The following is a 20,291-nucleotide window of genomic DNA, read 5'->3' as shown; positions in this document are numbered from 1 at the left end:
GACAAAGATCGTACTTTTTGGAGAAATGTCCACTGGTCTGATGAAACAAAAATAGAACTGTTTGGCCATAATGACCATCGTTATGTTTGGAGGAAAAGGGGGATGCTTGCAAGCCGAAGAACACCATCCCAAACGTGAAGCACGGGAGTGGCAGCATCATGTTGTTGTGGCGCTTTGCTGCAGGAGGGACTGGTGCACTTCACAAAATAGATGGCCTCATGAGGAGAGAAAATTATGTGGATATATTGAAGCAAAATCTCAAGACATTAGTTAGGAAGTTAAAGCTTGGTCGCAAATGGGTCTTCCAAATGGACAATGACCCCAAGCATACTTCCAAAGTTGTGGCAAAATGGCTTAAGGACAACAAAGTCAAGGTATTGGAGTGGCCATCACAAAGCCCTGACCTCAATCCTATAGAAAATTTGTGGGCAGAACTGAAAAAGCATGTGCGAGCAAGGAGGCCTACAAACTTGACTCAGTTACAACAGCTCTGTCAGGAGGAATGGGCCAGAATTCACCCTACTTATTTTGGGAAGCTTGTGGAAGGTTTGACCCAAGTTCAACAATTTAAAGGCTAAGCTACAAAGTACTAATTGAGTGTATTTTAAACTTCTGACCCACTGGGAATGTGATGAAAGAAATGAAAGCTGAAATAAATCATTCTCTCTACTATTATATCTGACATTTGACATTCTTAAAATAAAGTTGTGATCCTAACTGACCTAAGACAGGGGATTTTTACTAGGATTAAATGTCAGGAATTGTGGAAAACTGAGTTTAAATGTATTTGTCTAAGATGTATGTAAACTTCCGACTTCAACTGTATATATGTACCTATTTGGCTAACTAAGCTAACTAGCTTCAGTTAAAAATCATGATGTCAGGGGCTGGGATAGACCAATCAGCACACCCACTGGGAAAATATACATTTACGGCCCAGTGTCGTGACCCTGCTTAATGAACACTGCCAGAAATTGAAAATGAAATGACTACCATTGAAAAACTGGTTCTCATTTTTGTTTGATCTACTACGCAACATTTCAAATGTAATGTGTCCTTACTTCTGAGGTAACCAGTTACAGAACATGAATGTTTTTTAGGGACAGGAAAGTAGGTTATTCTGGTTGTTATGCTGTCAATCAGCTGATAACTGCAGCTTGGTCCATTCAACCTTGGGTGGAAACGACACACTTTATTCTTCTGTATGGTAGGTCGAGCAATTTGAACAAGCAATCATTTTCCATTGCGTATACGGTAATTTTCAGTCAATAATGTGGTCCTGTTTATACAACAAACTAAATACAGATGGGAAGGGTTTGCACTTTTGGGATTATCCCATTGGCTCCATTGTGCCAGGCTGGGCACAATCAAGTGCATCTAGAGTATTTGAAGAAAAACAAATACTATTTCAACCCAGGTATGGGCGCCTTACATAGGTAGCAGTCCAAAAATAGGCAACCTGCAAGATGCAAAAAATAAACAATATACTTGTTTTGTTTACTTTTTAATTGTTTACTAATTAATTTCACATTTGCTGTAAAATCAATGAAGTTCAGATTGTCAACACAATGTGTTGCAGTAATGAAAGTAAATTCATCATCCATTTAGTCAACTTTCACAGACAGAATGGCAAAATATCAGCTTCATCAGTTGCTCTGTTCAGAGACATTTTGATAATTGGACCAGAGTCAGTTATTTAGATAGGCCTATATGTAGGCGGGAAACATCTGTTGGCTATGTTCCTATTAAATCAACCTGCAGAGACAAGACATACAAACACACATACACACACGCACACACACACATTCCTTCCCTTACTCCCCCATCTATAATAATACAAAAAAAAATACAATCCTTAAAGTGACTGTCATAGATAAATACATCGGAATACAAATTAAACACCATAATGGCAACTTGTGTCCTTGGAAACTATTGATAAAGGTTCTGCATAGTAGCCTACCATTGCTTTGACAGCTGGTGAAATTAAAGATACACTTGGTTTAATGAAATGATCTATACAGGGGATATAGGTGTTGGCTGGCGATGCATGGTATGCTTGTTGAGAGGAACCAGCTGTGTATAATACACTGAACATGCTTCTTGTACCTCACACTGAAACTACTACTGATGTCTGCAAGCTGCAGTTGAAAGCAGTGTGAGGTCTATAATTCACACTTGGGCAATAGCTTTGACAAGTAAATCTGTCACATTAATCAATAACAGCAACAATCCCTGAAGGGTGCTGACTTGTGAGAAAAGATCCACTTGCTGCTTGTTTGTCGCTGCCAGCTAGGGGATAAGGAGAGGCATGTCAAAAAAAATATATAATTTGCATAGATCTATTGCCTCAAGCACTGCTAAACAACACAGTGAGTTAGTTGCCAGGCAACATGAAGACATTTTGGAATGCATTATTCCATGGTGTCTGTCTGGTCTGCTCAGTGGGCTAAGGTGGGTTGGGTGCAATTGTGGTAGTACGGTTCAGTCTCTGTCTCTCCCTTCTGTCTAACTCCTTGTTTACTGAAAAGTCAGGTTTAATTCATCTCTTGACAGACTTGGTCTTCACGTTGGTAATGGCCTTGTGTGTGTGTGTGTGTGTGTGTGTGTGTGTGTGTGTGTGTGTGTGTGTGTGTGTGTGTGTGTGTGTGTGTGTGTGTGTGTGTGTGTGTGTGTGTGTGTGTGTGTTGGGCCAAGCTGGTGTGTGAGTTGTAACAGAGGTCACAACTGCTTTGGTAAAGGGTGTTTTGACACATTCAGTCAGCCACAAATGCAACGTTGCGATTGCGATTTGAGATCAGATCACAAACCAGCCAAAAGAGCTCTCTTCAGTAGACTGTTTCATTGACTAATAAAGCAGAACTTGACACTCCACTTAATGTCTCTTTAATCTTAATTTTGTTCCACCCGCCTTTTGTCAAATTGAAATGTTTGGCTAACGATTTTTAAAAACTATAATCTAATCAGAAATTGACTATTGAAAATACATGGCTGGGGGGCAGTGGTGTAAAGTACTTAAGTAAAAATACTTGAAAGTACTACTTAAGTAGTGTTTTTGGGCATCTGTACATTCCTTTACCATTTATATTTTTGACAACTTTTACTTTTACTCCACTATATCCCTAAAGAAAATAAGGTATTTTTTACTCCAAACATTCTCCCTGACACCTAAAAGTACTCGTTAGATTTTGAACGCTTAGCAGGACAGGAAAATGGTCCAATTCATGCACTTATCAAGAGATCATCCCTGGTCATCCCTACAGCCTCTTATCTGGCGGACTCACTCAACACAAATGTTTTGTTTCTAAATTATGTCTGAGTGCCCCCTGGCTATCTGTAAAAAAAAATATATAAATATATATATATATATATACAGTGCCTTGCGAAAGTATTCGGCCCCCTTGAACTTTTCGACCTTTTGCCACATTTCAGGCTTCAAACATAAAGATATAAAACTGTAATTTTTTTGTGAAGAATCAACAACAATTGGGACACAATCATGAAGTGGAACGAAATTTATTGGATATTTCAAACTTTTTTAACAAATAAACTGAAAAATTGGGCGTGCAAAATGATTCAGCCCCCTTAAGTTAATACTTTGTAGCGCCACCTTTTGCTGCGATTACAGCTGTAAGTCGCTTGGGGTATGTCTCTATCAGTTTTGCACATCGAGAGACTGACATTTTTGCCCATTCCTCCTTGCAAAACAGCTCGAGCTCAGTGAGGTTGGATGGAGAGCGTTTGTGAACAGCAGTTTTCAGTTCTTTCCACAGATTCTCGATTGGATTCAGGTCTGGACTTTGACTTGGCCATTCTAACACCTGGATATGTTTATTTGTGAACCATTCTATTGTAGATTTTGCTTTATGTTTTGGATCATTGTCTTGTTGGAAGACAAATCTCCATCCCAGTCTCAGGTCTTTTGCAGACTCCATCAGGTTTTCTCCCAGAATGGTCCTGTATTTGGCTCCATCCATCTTCCCATCAATTTTAACCATCTTCCCTGCCCCTGCTGAAAAAAAGCAGGCCCAAAGAATGATGCTGCCACCACCATGTTTGACAGTGGGGATGGTGTGTTCAGGGTGATGAGCTGTGTTGCTTTTACGCCAAACATAACGTTTTGCATTGTTGCCAAAAAGTTCGATTTTGGTTTCATCTGACCAGAGCACCTTCTTCCACATGTTTGGTGTGTCTCCCAGGTGGCTAGTGGCAAACTTTAAACAACACTTTTTATGGATATCTTTAAGAAATGGCTTTCTTCTTGCCACTCTTCCATAAAGGCCAGATTTGTGCAGTATACGACTGATTGTTGTCCTATGGACAGAGTCTCCCACCTCAGCTGTAGATCTCTGCAGTTCATCCAGAGTGATCATGGGCCTCTTGGCTGCATCTCTGATCAGTCTTCTCCTTGTATGAGCTGAAAGTTTAGAGGGACGGCCGGGTCTTCGTAGATTTGCAGTGGTCTGATACTCCTTCCCTTTCAATATTATCGCTTGCACAGTGCTCCTTGGGATGTTTAAAGCTTGGGAACTCTTTTTGTATCCAAATCCGGCTTTAAACTTCTCCACAACAGTATCTCGGACCTGCCTGGTGTGTTCCTTGTTCTTCATGATGCTCTCTGCCCTTTAAACGGACCTCTGAGACTATCACAGAGCAGGTGCATTTATACGGAGACTTGATTACACACAGGTGGATTCTATTTATCATCATTAGTCATTTAGGTCAACATTGGATCATTCAGAGATCCTCACTGATCTTCTGGAGAGAGTTTGCTGCACTGCAAGTAAAGGGGCTGAATAATTTTGCACGGCCAATTTTTCATTTTTTTTTTTGTTAAAAAAGTTTGAAATATCCAATAAATTTCGTTCCACTTCATAATTGTGTCCCACTTGTTGTTGATTCTTCACAAAAAATTACAGTTTTATATCTTTATGTTTGAAGCCTGAAATGTGGCAAAAGGTCGAAAAGTTCAAGGGGGCCGAATACTTTCGCAAGGCACTGTATATATATATATATATATATATATATATATATATATATATATATATATATATATATATATTTGCCGTCTAGTTTGCTTAATATCAGGATTTTTTTATTATTTGTACTTTTACTTTCGATACTTAAGTATATTTTAGCAATTACATTCACTTTTGATTCTTATGTATATTTAAAACGAAATACTTTTAGACTTTGATTCAAGTAGTATTTTACTGGGTGACTTTTACTTTTACTTGAGTCATTTTCTACTAAGGTATCTTTACTTTTACTCAAGTATGACAATTGGGTACTTTTTCCACCATTCCAGTCTGACCAGCCATAACTCCAGGGGTAGGATTTCAATCTTGAATCAGCAGAAAATAAGTGCCACTTAAACAACAACTGGACTGGAGGTCAAGTGAACAATGGGAAACCATTAATTGGACTATTTCAATAGCATGCTGTGCACAGAAACCATTAAATTGAATTGTCTTGCTTGGCTTCTCATATTACATCCCTGCATGTACATTACATGTGGATCAAAGTGGAAGTCCTCTGAGGCTTGCGTACATTTATGGCCCAATTCTGATGTAACCATTTTTTCCCCTGACGATCGATTGACTCACTATATAATCTTTGCATTCACGCCGTGTATTCTTGACTATTTGACATTTGTGTGCATATTCATAGCAAAATGAAATGTGCCATATCAGATCGGATGGGTAGTACTTTGCAGTGATCTATTTTAATCGTAGAAAAATAGTTGTATTTATTTTTCAGAAAAGCAAAAGGTATTTTACCACTTATTCTGCAAAGAAAATATGAGTTTTATAGCAAATTGATAGGTTAAATGCCTGAAGATCTTTTGACATGTTTTTCTCGAACAAGCACAATGCCTCATGGCAATATCAGTATTCAGCGCCATATCCATCCGTGTATGTTGCCCCACCCAATGGTGACACAGGAGTAATACATTCATGAGGCTGTCATTACATTGGGATAGGTACCCATCCTCTCTTACCATGCACTACATAGGGGTAACTGTGAATTTTACAGTAATTTACCGGCAGCTGGTTCGAATCACAGGGCTGACAAGACAAATCTGTCAGTAGTGAGCCGGATGGTTACTGGTGTTACTGTCTGGATTAGATCCTGGGTCTTCCCTTGCACCATAAGCCTATATGTTAGCCTGCTGCCTGAGAAAGCCTGCAGACTGAGCTTGAAGACCTAACGCAAGTATTCAGGTCTCAGGCGAGGTAATTCAATTGTGGCTTTGTGCAAGGCACTTAATCCATCTGCAGCACTACATTCTGTGTAGAACCTGGTATGTTGTCGCCACCCATTGGTAACATATGAGAAATACATTTAGAAGGGCTGCCATTAAATTGGAATAGGTATCCAACCAAAGATAGTGGATAAATGAAGATGTCTTACTCAGGCATTTTACCATTGGAAATAATGTTCAAGATTCCTTTCTATGTAAGTGGGCGTTCCCTCTCTCGTGTGAGCACTGGTCTACTTATTTTGACCTCCCCGCTCTCTCCACCTGCCCCACCACTACCAGAAAAAAAATTGCCAGTAAGTTCTTTCGCTTCTGCGGCACCCCCTCCGTTGGGTGGGGGCAATAAGTAGACCAGACTGGCCTTGCACGGCCGTCTCGGTATCCAACTATCCATCCTCTCTAACCATGGCAACAGGACAAACACAGGAGATAATATTCAGTCAGTTTTGAACATGCTTCAGTACAATAGTATGTCTGTGTTGGAAGGGGAAGGCCTTTGTGTTATTATATTTGTGTTAATACATATTTTTGATGAACAATACATAGAAGTTTGGGGCTGTTTTGGGTATTTAAAATGTTATTTTTTTTTTTTTTTTTAATCATCTTTATTGATTATTCCCTTACAGAAAAGCCACATGATTTCACGTGAAAACATGTGGTTTTGGAACGAAAGTCATATGTGAAAACAAAATAAGTCATTGTGATACACACAGTGCTTTTATCATGCGGTGTTTTCAACATATGTTTATTACTCAACGTGTCTTACCTCAGATTTGAATTTACAACCTCTTGGTTCACAGCATCTTTCTGCTATGCCACCACGCCTGTGCAAACAACTTATTTCACCGGTATTCTTACACTTTGGAATTAAAAGTGAATCTTAGCTTTGTTAAAAAGAAACTTAATAAAAATGAGTAACATTGAATAATATGCCCCACCAACATTAGACAACTATACAGAAAACCCTCAAATTGGTGAAATAAGTCAATTAAATCAATGATGCGAGAATAGTCCAATTATTTGATAACTAATAAGATGGCACTCTAAGTGCAGAGATGCATTATAGGTAATGAACGTGTATTGGAATGTCACAATGTGAAGTGTTCCAAAAACACATTATCACATGATTTCGTCTGGAGTGCATCAATGTCTCAGCAGTGACATCCGATACTTATTTGTATCCACACACTCTTGAAAATAAGAGTATGGTTACAGTACAATGTTGATCCCTGGTTTACAGAAAGGTCAAAGGTACCTTCAGAGGTACAAACAGGAATTCACACAGTACTGGTCGATACCTTTTAGAGTACATGTGCGGCTAATCTATACTAAACAAAAATAGAAATGCAACATGCGACAATTTCTAATATTTTACCGAGTTACAGTTCATATAAGGAAATCAGTCAATTGAAAAAAAAAAAAATAGTCCCTAATCTATGGATTTCACATGACTGGGCATGGGAGCAACCATGGGTGGGCCTTGGAGGGAATAGGCCCACCCACTTGGCAGCCAGGCCCACCCACTGGGGAGCCAGGCCCAGCCAATCAGAATTAGTTTTTCCCCACAAAATGGCTTTATTACAGACAGAAATATGGGATTTGTTTTCAGCTCATGAAACACGGGACCAACACTTTACATGTTGGGTTTATATTTTTCTACACAACATATTCAGTATAAGGTACAATTATTACAGCACTGAAATGTAGGTGGGGACAATGTGCTGGCTTAGCATATTTGGGGGCATAGTGTAAAATATGCTGTTTTTGTGGCAACCATCATTGGAAATGTTATATGTGTTTAAGTGGTTAATCATCATGTTAATGAAAGTTACTGAACACCTCTTCTGACACTGTTAGTTCTGAAATCTTTATAAGAACTTATGACACTCAGGAGCTGTATTGTTAAGAGAGTAGTGTGCATTTTAATGTCTACTGGTTTGCAGACAGCTGATGTGAAGTTAATGATTAGTTGTATGTCTGATGTGCAGTAGGGAAGGGCGTAGTACAATGACATGGTGACTAGGTACTGTATTAATTAAATATTATACAGTTATTTGGTATCACATGCAGTCATGTCAGGCTGGAGAACTGACAGCCCACAAGCACAGAATTATGAACAGAACACAACAGACCATATTAACTGGGAAGCCATTCCCACTCTTGGGAGACCAAAAATAACTAGTTAAAAGCCACGCATGCAGTAAGCCATGCCTGCAATATTCTGATAGGCTGCCAATTAGCAAGTAGTGTTGCTTGTTGTCAACAGAAGAGTCAAGGAAGGCACAATAGGTTATTGGTATGTTACTGTGAATTTTACAATAATTTACTGACATAGGGTTTCCAGATAGGAAAAGACAAATTCACAGCAACATATTGTTGTGAAACTACCGGACAACAGTCAATACCTTTTTTACAGTGGGGCTCATCAGTGCCACATGCTCTTACAAAATTTTTAAAATAGACAATGTGAAAAGAGGCACTCAACTTCCAACAACATAATTATCACACAGTTAAACACAAATATATTTGACCACGTCCCCAAATATGCTAATGACCCCACCAGTACATTGCACCCACCTATCAAAGCGGGGGACTGTTAAAATTAAAATAATGTAAATGATGCATTTTAAAGTATAAAATATTCTGAATGACATGTGACACCAGGATTTTCGAATGTTGAAATTTAGCATCCCCATGTTGTCACATTTATTCCACATGAGATCCTATTACATCACATGAGTTGATTTAAAAAAAAAAAGTAATCTTTATTTAACTACGCAAGTCAGTTATGAACACATTCTTATTTACAATGACAGGAAACAGTGGGTTAACTACCTTGTTCAGGGGCAGAACAAGAGATTTTTTACCTTGTCAGGTCGGGGATTTGATCCAGCAACCTTTCAGTCACTGGCAAACCACTCTAACCACTAGGCTACCTCCCGCCCCCGTAAAATCAAATGAAATTCACGTGTTTTTTCCATGAGGGTTGGATTGGAATAATTTCAGTATATGTGGACAGTATCATCACCATAGTGGCATTCATGTTTCAATGTGAAACATTTTATTCCACTCTGGAAAATCCTATTCACCTCTCTGAAGAATCAGTAGTGCTCCACAGTGTAATATGCTATTAGAGACTCCTTTACCCAGCCCTCCCCTTGGTGCTTGATCAACCAATCGGATCGTAGTGTTTGCTTTAACAGCCAACCACAAGCTTACCTTGCCCTCTCTTCCTGTTGTTGCTAGAACAGTGATGTCAACTCTCCCGTGACATGATTGGCTGTGAAGGCTGTGCTGGGTTTCAGGTCGCTGCCGAGGCTGAGCAGCACAAAGGACTGGGGGAGAGAGCTGCATCCATCTCTGCATTGGAAGAATCCACTGGATTGGGAGACGAAGACAAACGCCACAGGCTCCATTACCCACGTCTGCTCAGAGACTCAGACCGAGACTGCGCACAGCCAGAGGAAAATAGAGAGATATTCCAGGATGTAGAGAGAGAGAGGGATAGATACAGGGAGAGTCATAGATTTAGCACAAAAGAGACAGATAATTAAAGAGACAGATAAATAGAGATTTGTGTATAGACGGGAAGCAAAACAGGGCCGGTGCTACCTGCTGGGAGGTGCAATGAGGCTGTGTTATCGATACTGGCCAGACGCAGGTTGCAGCAGCAGCAGGGCATTCCTCCGGCTGGATGTCTGTTATTCTGAGGCAGTGCTGTGAGTGGTGCGTAGTACCACCAAATCCAGCACGACTGTGGCGGGGGAGAAAATCTCTGACATGCCCACGGAGATGCTTCAGTCAGAAGGCGTGGGCAAGGATGCCACCCTACCTGCAGCCACAGCCGGCCCGGCTCAACCCGGCGCGGTGCCATTGCGGATCCTCAACAAGGGGCCTGAATACTTCCGCAGGCAGGCCGCAGAGCAGCACCAACCGCATCGTATGAGCGCCGTGGAGAGGCTGGAGGCGGACAAGGCCAAGTACGTGAAGAGCCAAGAGGTGATCAACGCCAAGCAGGAGCCTGTGACGGCTGCTCTTCTCCTGCCCAGCCCTCCTGGACCCCCTGGTGGTCCTGCATATGGTCCCAAGAGAGCTGGCAGCAGCCCTGCCCTCAAAGCCTCCAACAAAAACAACGGTAAATCTGATGTGGGCCAAGCCAAGCGTGCCAACCTCAATTTAGAGATCCTGCGGAATCTTCTCAACAGTTCAGAGAGTTGCATGGCGGGCCAGGGGAATGGGGCGAGGAGCTGGGCCCCACAGCGCTCCCGGTCCAGCGAGCTTCACCGCCGCTCCTTTGCTGAGTCGCTGCGGGTGTTCCCCACGCAGGGTGCCAACCTCAACCTGAGCGCCAGCCTCCTGCAGGAGCGGCCTGTCGAGGGGCTGCTGCACCTCTCACTCAGCTCCTCAGACTTGCGCTTGCCCCTCCGTGTGAAGCCCGGCATTAGCGGAGGCTCTGGCCCGCCCCCGCCACCCAAGCCCCATGCCTCTGTTCCCCGGAGACCATCCCTGAACCGGTCCAAATCTGACCTGAGCGAGCGCTATGCCCGGGCAGGCGCTGACGTGGAGCGCTTCTTTAACTACTGTGGGCTGGACCCCGGGGAGCTGGAGGGCCTCGGTGTGGTGGAGAGCTTTGCCCGGGCCAACTCCGACCTCCTCTCCCTCAACTTCCGCAGCGCCAGCATGATCAGCTCCGACTGCGAGCGATCGCTGCACAGCAACGACAACCTGACAGACGACGCGGACTCGGCTGAGCGCGTCCCCTACGGAATATCTGCCGTCGAGCGCAATGCACGCGTTATCAAATGGCTGTATAGCATCAAACATGCACGGGAGTCTCAGAAAGTCTCCCATGTTTGAGAGGACTCAAGCTTTATTAGGTCATGATTAGCGGAACTAGCTACAAAAGGCATTCATAATCCATCCATAAGCACTAAATAAATATAACTACTACATAGGTAGTTGATAAACGCTTTGTGATGTATTTAACATAGCATCTTACAGTGCATTTATGTCAAAGTATAATATCATTATTGGTATTTCTGAACCATTTGTAAATCAGTAGTAAACTGTAAATCATCATGTATTATGCATTTGTCCATTTATTAACAGTAAGTTAATACAATTGAAATATTTTTTATTCATTATTATGTCAGATGTCATAGCACTAATGTCACTCATGAAGACATCCAGAAACACTATGAAATATCTACATGATAAAGAAACGTAAATGCGTAAACATAAAACACTTGTTGGAGTACATGCATATGTATGGTAAAAACATGTATATGTGTAAAGTATGTATTAAATCGTCAACAACAGGCCTTATACTGTATAAAGGTAAACACGGTTATATGGATTAGTGTTTATAAGTAGTTTAAAAGCAGGCACTCAAATAAAAATGTTTCCAGTTACAAAACCTGCCCACAATTCAAATTTGGACCTAAGGACTGCTAACCAAAGTTCCAAACAAAGGACAAGACATACCTACACGCTGTCCACAGAGCATTGGCCTTCCTTTTCTTTTTTCTTTCCCTACGATTCTACATGTTGAATCGACACCGTTCGTTGACACCCAGCAGGTGATCCACTGCGCACGGCCAACATTCGTGTCGGTCTGTCTTGTCCTTTAAGGATAAGGATAAGCTGCACTATAGGGTGATGCTATGTCAAACTGTGACGTTTTCATACAGTAACCCTATATGCTGCTGTTTCATCATGTTTACCTAGTGCTTACAGTAAGGTTGTAAATGCTTCCTGTAGATACAGTGGATGTAATTCATTATCCATTATGCATTATTTGATCTAAAATAGGTATTTGTGGTCCTGAAAACATTGTCCTGTCAGCCTGCATGCTTCCCCAAACCTGCAGTTCTCAGACAGAACCTTGATTTTAAGATGGCTGCTGCAGTACCTTACTATCTTTCAACAACAACAAAAAACGAGTTAAGCAGCATTGGCACAGTCAGCATTGTCTGGGTACACGGACTGTTACTCAAGTCATTCCTGAGGCTGAGCGCGTTATGTTCTGCTATTTGCACTTCAGTGTCGATGCTTAGCTCCTGTGTGCTTTTATCAATACCCACGTGTGTGTGTCTCTGTGTCCAAGCGCTGTGTGACTATAAACTCTTTAGCTGGCAAAGCATGTTATCAACTTCTATTTGGTTTTATACTGGTTCTGTAGTTCCCTCTATGTGGTCACTGTTGTGTTCATCGGCGAAGTAGGACCGGATGGTTGCGTTTGGGGACTAGTGGCTTGCTCTACGTGTCAATGCATCACCAATGCAATGTACCAGTGGCCCAAGATCTTTTTGTATTGTATAATGTATACTGTATAAGGACATGCATAGCACTTCAACTGCTACCATATGTATGAAAGGCTCAATTCTGCTTGTTACTGTATTAAATAGCTTATTAACTGCTTAGGCCTTGTCTTTTATATTTCATTACATTTGAATTATCCTGCAAAACTTTTAGTAAGTTCTTGTTTTTTGTTTTTTACACAAATGGCAAAACCACAAGCACACGTGTTGCGAAACCCTTCTCATAACATCAACAGCCAATAAACAGGGAGTTCTCCTTTCTAGTCAGTGGCCATTCCAACATATTTGCACTTACCAGTAATACAATAAACCATGCTCTTGCATGTGTTAAAGGCCGAGGCCAGGTAAGATTTCCTGCTGTTTAATTGTCATTTCATACGGTTCGATAAATAACCACGTTGCCTTTGCATGCCTTTATTTATCATTTGAGTAGAAATGTGTGGGTGCGTCTTCCTCTGTCCATCCTACTCCCTTTTGATGAGGTCAGGGATGTAATCACTGTAGCTGTCCTGTCTGGGATATCTGACAATGAAAGAAAGAGTTTGTGTACTTACCGCATTTTTGAGGTGGTTTATGCATCCAAACACGAGTGTGCTACCTGAGATCTATTCAATTTCAAATGAAGTGTCTCTGGTTATGTATATAACCTAATGTTAGTGAATAGTGTTTGTGGCCATAGAGGCACCTGTATAGTGTTTTATTCTATTCCTATAGCTCTGGCTATGTGCAGTATACAAAACAGAATACATACAGAAGGTCATTTGGAGTTTCTGTGCCTGTATTTTCCATCCCTGGTCTATTTTACTTGACAAGTCTGCGGGTCAATTCCCTCTTCTCATCCTGCAACTCGCTAATCTTCATCTCATAGTCCTGCTCTCTCTTTCTCTGCTCTGTCTTTGAGCATCTCTCACCCTCTCAACACACTGTCTCACGTCTCCCAGGTTCTGTCTTACATTCTCCAGTATATCTTTTCTCTCTCCAGCTCCATCAATGTGTCTATGTATGCTTCCTTGTCTTTCTTTTTCTATTCCTTCCTTCCTCTCCTTCCATCATCTTGCTCACTCTCCTTTTCTCCTTTTCTCCCTGCACCTCCTCTCTCACCCGCTCCATTTCGTTCTTGACCCTCTTCTCCATATGCTCCCTCTTTCTCCCTCACCTTTTTCATCCTCTCTACCTCTTTCTCTCTCTCCTTCATCCTCTCTACCTCTTTCTCTCTCCTTCATCCTCTCTACCTCTTTCTCTCTCTCTCCTTCATCCTCTCTACCTCTTTCTCTCTCCTTCATCCTCTCTACCTCTTTCTCTCTCTCTCCTTCATCCTCTACCTCTTTCTCTCTCCTTCATCCTCTCTACCTCTTTTTCTCTCTCCTTTATCCTCTCTTTCGCTCTCTCCATCATCTACCTCTTTTTCTCTCTCCTTCATTCTCTCTACCTCTTTCTCTCCTTCATCCTCTCTTTCGCTCTCTCCATCATCTCTACCTCTTTCTCTCTCCTTCATCCTCTCTACCTCTTTTTCTCTCCTTCATCCTCTCTACCTCTTTCTCTCTCCTTCATCCTCTACACCTCTTTCTCTACCTCCTTCAACTTCTCTACCTCTTTCTCTCCCTCCTTCATCCTCTCTTCCTCTTTCTCTCTCCATCTTCTCTTCCTCTTTCTCACTCTCCTGCATCCTCTCTATTTCTTTCTCTCTCTCCTTCATCCTCTACCTCTTTATCTCTATCTTTCATCATCTACCTCATTCTCTCTCTCCTTCATCCTCTATGCTTCTTTCTCTCTCCTTCCATCATCTCGCTCACTCTCCTTTTCTCCTTTTCTCCCTGCACCTCCTCTCTCACCCGCTCCATTTCGTTCTTGACCCTCTTCTCCATATACTCCCTCTTTCTCCCTCACCTTTTTCATCCTCTCTACCTCTTTCTCTCTCTCCTTCATCCTCTCTACCTCTCTCTCTCCTTCATCCTCTCTACCTCTTTCTCTCCTTCATCCTCTCTTTCGCTCTCTCCATCATCTCTACCTCTTTCTCTCTCCTTCATCCTCTACCTCTTTTTCTCTCCTTCATCCTCTACACCTCTTTCTCTCCCTCCTTCATCCTCTCTTTCTCTCTCCATCTTCTCTTCCTCTTTCTCACTCTCCTGCATCCTCTCTATTTCTTTCTCTCTCTCCTTCATCCTCTACCTCTTTATCTCTATCTTTCATCATCTACCTCATTCTCTCTTTCCTTCATCCTCTATGCTTCTTTCTCTCTCCTTCCATCATCTCGCTCACCCTCCTTTTCTCCTTTTCTCCCTGCACCTCCTCTCTCACCCGCTCCATTTCGTTCTTGACCCTCTTCTCCATATGCTCCCTCTTTCTCTCTTTCCTTCATCCTCTCTACCTCTCTCTCCTTCATCCTCTCTACCTCTTTCTCTCTCCTTCATCCTCTCTACCTCTTTTTCTCTCCTTCATCCTCTCTACCTCTTTCTCGCTCTCCTTCATTCTCTCTTTCGCTCTCTCCATCATCTCTACCTCTTTCTCTCTCCTTCATCCTCTCTACCTCTTTCTCTCTCTCCTTCATCCTCTCTTTCGCTCTCTCCTTCATCCTCTATGCTTCTTTCTCTCTCCTTCATCTTCTCTACCTCTTTCTCTCTCTCCTTCATCTTCTCTACCTCTTTCTCTCTCTCCTTCATCTTCTCTACCTCTTTCTCTCTCTCCTTCATCCTCTCTACCTATTTCTCTCTCCTTCATCCTCTATACCTCTTTCTCTCCTTCATCCTCTCTTTCGCTCTCTCCATCATCTCTACCTCTTTCTCTCTCCTTCATCCTCTTTACCTCTTTCTCTCTCCTTCATCCTCTACACCTCTTTCTCTACCTCCTTCAACTTCTCTTCCTCTTTCTCTCTCCATCTTCTCTTCCTCTTTCTCACTCTCCTGCATCCTCTCTATTTCTTTCTCTCTCTCCTTCATCCTCTACCTCTTTATCTCTATCTTTCATCATCTACCTCATTCTCTCTCTCCTTCATCCTCTATGCTTCTTTCTCTCTCCTTCCATCATCTCGCTCACTCTCCTTTTCTCCTTTTCTCCCTGCACCTCCTCTCTCACCCGCTCCATTTCGTTCTTGACACTCTTCTCCATATACTCCCTCTTTCTCCCTCAACTTTTTCATCCTCTCTACCCCTTTCTCTCTCTCCTTCATCCTCTCTACCTCTCTCTCTCTCCTTCATCCTCTCTACCTCTTTCTCTCTCCTTCACCCTCTCTCCTCTTTCTCTCTCTCCTTCTCTAGCTCTTTCTCTCTCCTTCATCCTCTCTTTCGCTCTCTCCTTCATCATCTCTACCTCTTTTTCTCTCTCCTTCATCCTCTCTACCTCTTTTTCTCTCCTTCATCCTCTCTACCTCTTTCTCGCTCTCCTTCATCCTCTCTTTCGCTCTCTCCATCATCTCTACCTCTTTTTCTCTCTCCTTCATCCGCTATACCTCTTTCTCTCTCTCCTTCATCCTCTATTCTGCTTTCTCTCTCTCCTTCATCCTCTCTACCTCTTTCTCTCTCTCCTTCATCCTCTCTTTCGCTCTCTCCTTCATCCTCTATGCTTTTTTCTCTCTCCTTCATCTTCTCTACCTCTTTCTCTCTCTCCTTCATCCTCTCTACCTCTTTCTCTCTCCTTCATCCTCTCTACCTCTTTCTCTCTCTCCTTCATCCTCTCTACCTATTTCTCTCTCCTTCATCCTCTATACCTCTTTCTCTACCTCCTTCATCTTCTCTTCCACTTTCTCTCTCTCTCAGCAGTCCATATAGAGCCTTCAAAGTTTCTTCCTTCACCTGTGCATCCGCACTCTCTTTAACGCTCTCTCCATCTCCCTCTATCTCCCTCTCCAGTTCTCTCCTCCAGCCCTCTCTCTCTGAGAATCTATTCTATTCAGTCTAGTCCAGTCTACTGGTCTAGTTCAGTCTAGTCCAGTCTAGTTTAGTCTAGTTTAGTCTAGCCAGGTAAAATTAACATGGCAAAGTCAGATTGAATCATTAATTCAACAGCTAGATTGTAATAGCCCACCAAATAGGCTACTTAATTACAGATGATTGATTATGGAAACTCACAGCACAAGAACGTTGTCCATCATCCTCTTTCTGTTTTTTCAGGTCTGTGGAAAAAAAATCTATGGAATTAAAAAAAAATATATATTAATTTCCACCTGCTGAGTTTAAGTATTCAGACTTATGGGTGTCATTCAGGATTCTAGGTTTGTATTGTGCTCTGCTTCAAGTGTTCATCAAAAGTGGAATTTATTTTTGCAACATCTAGATTGTTGGGTATGTTGTCATGACAACAGCATTGTGATGCTCCAGAACCAGAATGATGATATTATGGTACTCCAGAGTTCTGGTCCTATCCTGTCTGTGCTGGCCTGCTCCCTATGTAAACTGGCATTTCATCCTCACATGTATGCCCCTACACCAAATATTCTTAGAAATAAATCTATAAAATAATGGGTTCTCCTCCATTTCTGTCTCCAATACACAAACCATAGAGATTAGGCTAATAGGCTACTTCTATGACACAAATTGCTTTCTCAGTTGACTAAAGATGAATCTCTGCTAGGCTACTACATATAATTGTTCAATCAATTAACAGTTAGATGAATGGCAAAGCAGTTAGATAAAGGACAGAAAACGAATAAAATACAGAAAAACGTAATGTTTTACTAAAACCTCTCTGATATACTAATTTAAAGAAAATATATGTTTTTATTTTCCACTATGTTCACTTATATAGTTATCTAACACTGTAAAATGCCTTAAGGGACTATTCTTCTTGTGCTTTTAAGCTATACAGCAGCCGTTGTAGGTAACTGATCTGGCTGTTTACGTTACCTTGTCCTATAATAAATGGGCTGGACAAGGTCGCGCAAGACGCGCATAGCCGCCTAGCTGTCTCCACAACAAACGTACGGATATCAGAAACGGTTACACCTCAATGGAAAAAACAGCACAGTAGACTAGACAATTTGTGACCGTGCATGTATAACGGACAGTCAATATATCGCATAATAAAAACACATATAAGTAGGCTATTCTCTCGGACTTCCTCGCGCTTGCCAGGTGAGTTTTGACGTTTTCCTCCTGTCTTTTTTTATTTCCTCAAACATATCAATGTAGGCAATTTCTCAATTAAGCTACACATCCCTATCTATAATGCAAAAAGCCACAATGATGCGTACAATATAGTCTTTAAACTTATGCTTTAGAAGAAAAACGCCAAATAACCGACATTAGTTATTTTTTTGTCCGGCATATTAGGGTGGTAGCCTATTGTTAGCATAATATTGCGCGTGGGTGTATTTATCAATGTTGGACACGGTTATATCTCTGCCTCCAGTTTCCTTCTCTTACATTTTGGCTATAGTGTTTAGTTCACGCTTTTTATTCGTATCAAATATGAGTAGCCTATTATATTCGCAGGTCATATCTGAGGAGTTGGCGAATTCGTCCCTCTGGTTTAGGTTCACTGCGTCTAATGCTCCCTTGTATAAAAATAGCTGGAAGCATCTCAATGGGGTTCGCGTCATAATGCGGTTTTTCGATGAATTTTTATACTAGGCTTATGCTTTGATGTCTCATGAATAAATCCCTTACGGTGAATGAGAACATAGCCTAACTCATGTGCAGTTTGATAAACATCACTTAAAATAGACAGGAGCTTGTATTCATGTAATCGATTTGGTGCTGCCCTGGATTACTGAAATAACAATATTGGGTTTAGGCCTATCCGTATTTAGCCAACTAGGACTGCCAGCAAGACCAAGACGACCTTTGATGTACATTTTTCTGACATAAATTAGGTAGTTGTTGATGTATTAGACATTACCAGTTAAGCCTACAGATGCTGAAAGCCTGAAATTACACAGGGGAAGGGAAATCTAAGGGAAATCTATTAGAATAGCTATGAGTCTTTGCAATCAATCTTTTGCAACTTTTCTCTTTAGAAACCACCATGTCGCTGTATCCATCATTGGAGGACATGAAGGTGGATCAATTTATACAGGTAAGAGTCCTACATTTGTTTCAACACTTCAAAAACACCTAATGCATTGTTATTGAGCACATGTATAACTAATTGGCCTCATTATTTTACCAGGCTCGAAGTAGTACTTACTCCGCCAGTCCAAGCAAGACACCTGCTCTACTTGCTGTACAGGAAGCTCCAAATCCTGTGGAGGAAGAAACAGGTAACCAAAGTCTTCCATTATCAATAATGCAGTCTGGATATGTTGTAATGTCTTCACGTGCTGACTCTACTAACCTTTTGATATCATGTCTCACAAATTATGGTAGAATTGTATCCACTCTTAGAGCAAATAGGAAATAATTATTGATCGTAGCTTGCCTTTGTTTATCTCATTTCACTGCATCTGTTGGTGTTGGTTGTCTTGCAGGACTCTACCCCAAACTGTACCCTGAGCTCTCAGAGTTCATGGGGCTGAACCTCAGTGAGGATGCACTTCGCCAGGCGCTGTCCATGGTACCAGCAGAAGACTACTCTGGGGTAATCACACTCTGGGTCTATAATTTGATATAAAATGGTGGCAGTTATTGTCAGGGTTGATTTTGTTGAATTTCAGACCATGTTTGCTATTACTTTACTATCAGGTCTCAGTTTAATCTAAAACTGCAGAAATTAACCATAAAGTAGACGTTAATTGTCATCTACTCCATGGGATGCTGATGAATGTTCTCACCTCTGTGGCTCTTTGAGAGTGATATGTTGGCTCTGTGTGGTTTCTGCAGGCAGTGGCTCCCAGGACCTCCGCTCTGAGCTACATGAACGCTCCGATCACAGGGAATGACTGTGGCATCCGCAGGGCTGAGATAAGGCAAGGCATCAGGGAGGTCATCCTCTGCAAGGACAGCGACGGCAAGATCGGACTGCGCCTCAAATCTGTGGACAACGTAAGACACTGGCACTATTCAATGACATGTCAAGTAATATAAAACGATCCAGTTGGAAGTATGAACAAAATAGCAGGCTACCCTAGGTTTTCCCTTTAGCAAGCCTGACTATAGCGCCACTTTTGTACTCAAAATGTTTCCCTTGGATACAGTTTTGTTGCTGAGTATCAGTGTGGCTTGGCAGGGTGTGTTTGTTCAGCTGGTACAGGCGAACACTGCCGCGGCATTGGGAGGCCTGCGCTTCGGAGATCAGGTGCTGCAGATAAACGGGGAGAACTGCGCTGGGTGGAGCACGGACAAGGCCCACAAGGTGCTGAAGAACGCCAGCGCCGAGAGGATAGCTTTTGTGGTACGGGACAGGTGAGCTCCCACCAGCCATTCATAATTCAACTGAGGATCCAGTTACATCACTGAATTATTGACTTGACTTGGTCCATCATGCTTCTGGATGAGGATACTGTGTGCCAAAACACTCTAGCTGCAACAGATATCATTATAGTACTATGGTGTGTATTATAGTGTGTGCAACTGTACATTTCCTCTGACAGACCATTTGAGCGCACCATCACCCTGCACAAAGACATCAACGGCCAATTGGGTTTCATCTTTAAGAAGGGGAAGATCACCTTTATCGTGAAGGACAGTTCTGCTGCCCGCAACGGCCTCCTGACTGATCACCACATTTGTGAAGTCAATGGGCAGAATGTCATTGGACTTAAGGTAAGAAAGCTGTCCTGATTGGTTGCACTCAAAAACAACCAATGTTTTCACATTGGTGTCATAATTATTTTCTTTGAT

General features: G+C 41.9%; 2 protein-coding genes across 5 annotated transcripts in view; both read left to right on the top strand.

The window, feature by feature from the left end:
• sdcbp (syndecan binding protein (syntenin)) overlaps nt 1–20,291 on the top strand; it is a 49,342-nt gene that overhangs the window by 27,568 nt on the left and 1,483 nt on the right. The window contains exons 1-7 of one of the 4 annotated variants that reach the window (XM_014180983.2): nt 12,850–12,923; nt 18,530–18,588; nt 18,682–18,772; nt 18,980–19,089; nt 19,332–19,493; nt 19,678–19,853; nt 20,042–20,213. In XM_014180983.2, coding sequence (XP_014036458.1) covers nt 18,538–18,588; nt 18,682–18,772; nt 18,980–19,089; nt 19,332–19,493; nt 19,678–19,853; nt 20,042–20,213 — 762 coding nt within the window. In that variant the 5' untranslated portion in view covers nt 12,850–12,923; nt 18,530–18,537. Of the gene's footprint in view, nt 1–12,849; nt 12,924–16,690; nt 16,787–17,405; nt 17,646–18,529; nt 18,589–18,681; nt 18,773–18,979; nt 19,090–19,331; nt 19,494–19,677; nt 19,854–20,041; nt 20,214–20,291 lie in introns of those variants that run through there. The other 3 variants (XM_045710980.1, XM_014180982.2, XM_045710978.1) reach the window with 3 other exon arrangements.
• On the top strand, nt 9,718–12,679 carry fam110b (family with sequence similarity 110 member B). The gene is given in 1 exon segment (NM_001140272.1): nt 9,718–12,679. A coding segment is annotated over 1 exon segment (1,077 nt). The 5' UTR covers nt 9,718–10,039; the 3' UTR covers nt 11,117–12,679.

This window comes from Salmo salar, chromosome ssa29 (assembly GCF_905237065.1).
Source record: "Salmo salar chromosome ssa29, Ssal_v3.1, whole genome shotgun sequence".
Taxonomy (NCBI): domain Eukaryota; kingdom Metazoa; phylum Chordata; class Actinopteri; order Salmoniformes; family Salmonidae; genus Salmo; species Salmo salar.
The sequence above is the reverse complement of the archived record's forward strand: the minus strand, read 5'-3'. Positions and strand labels throughout refer to the sequence as shown.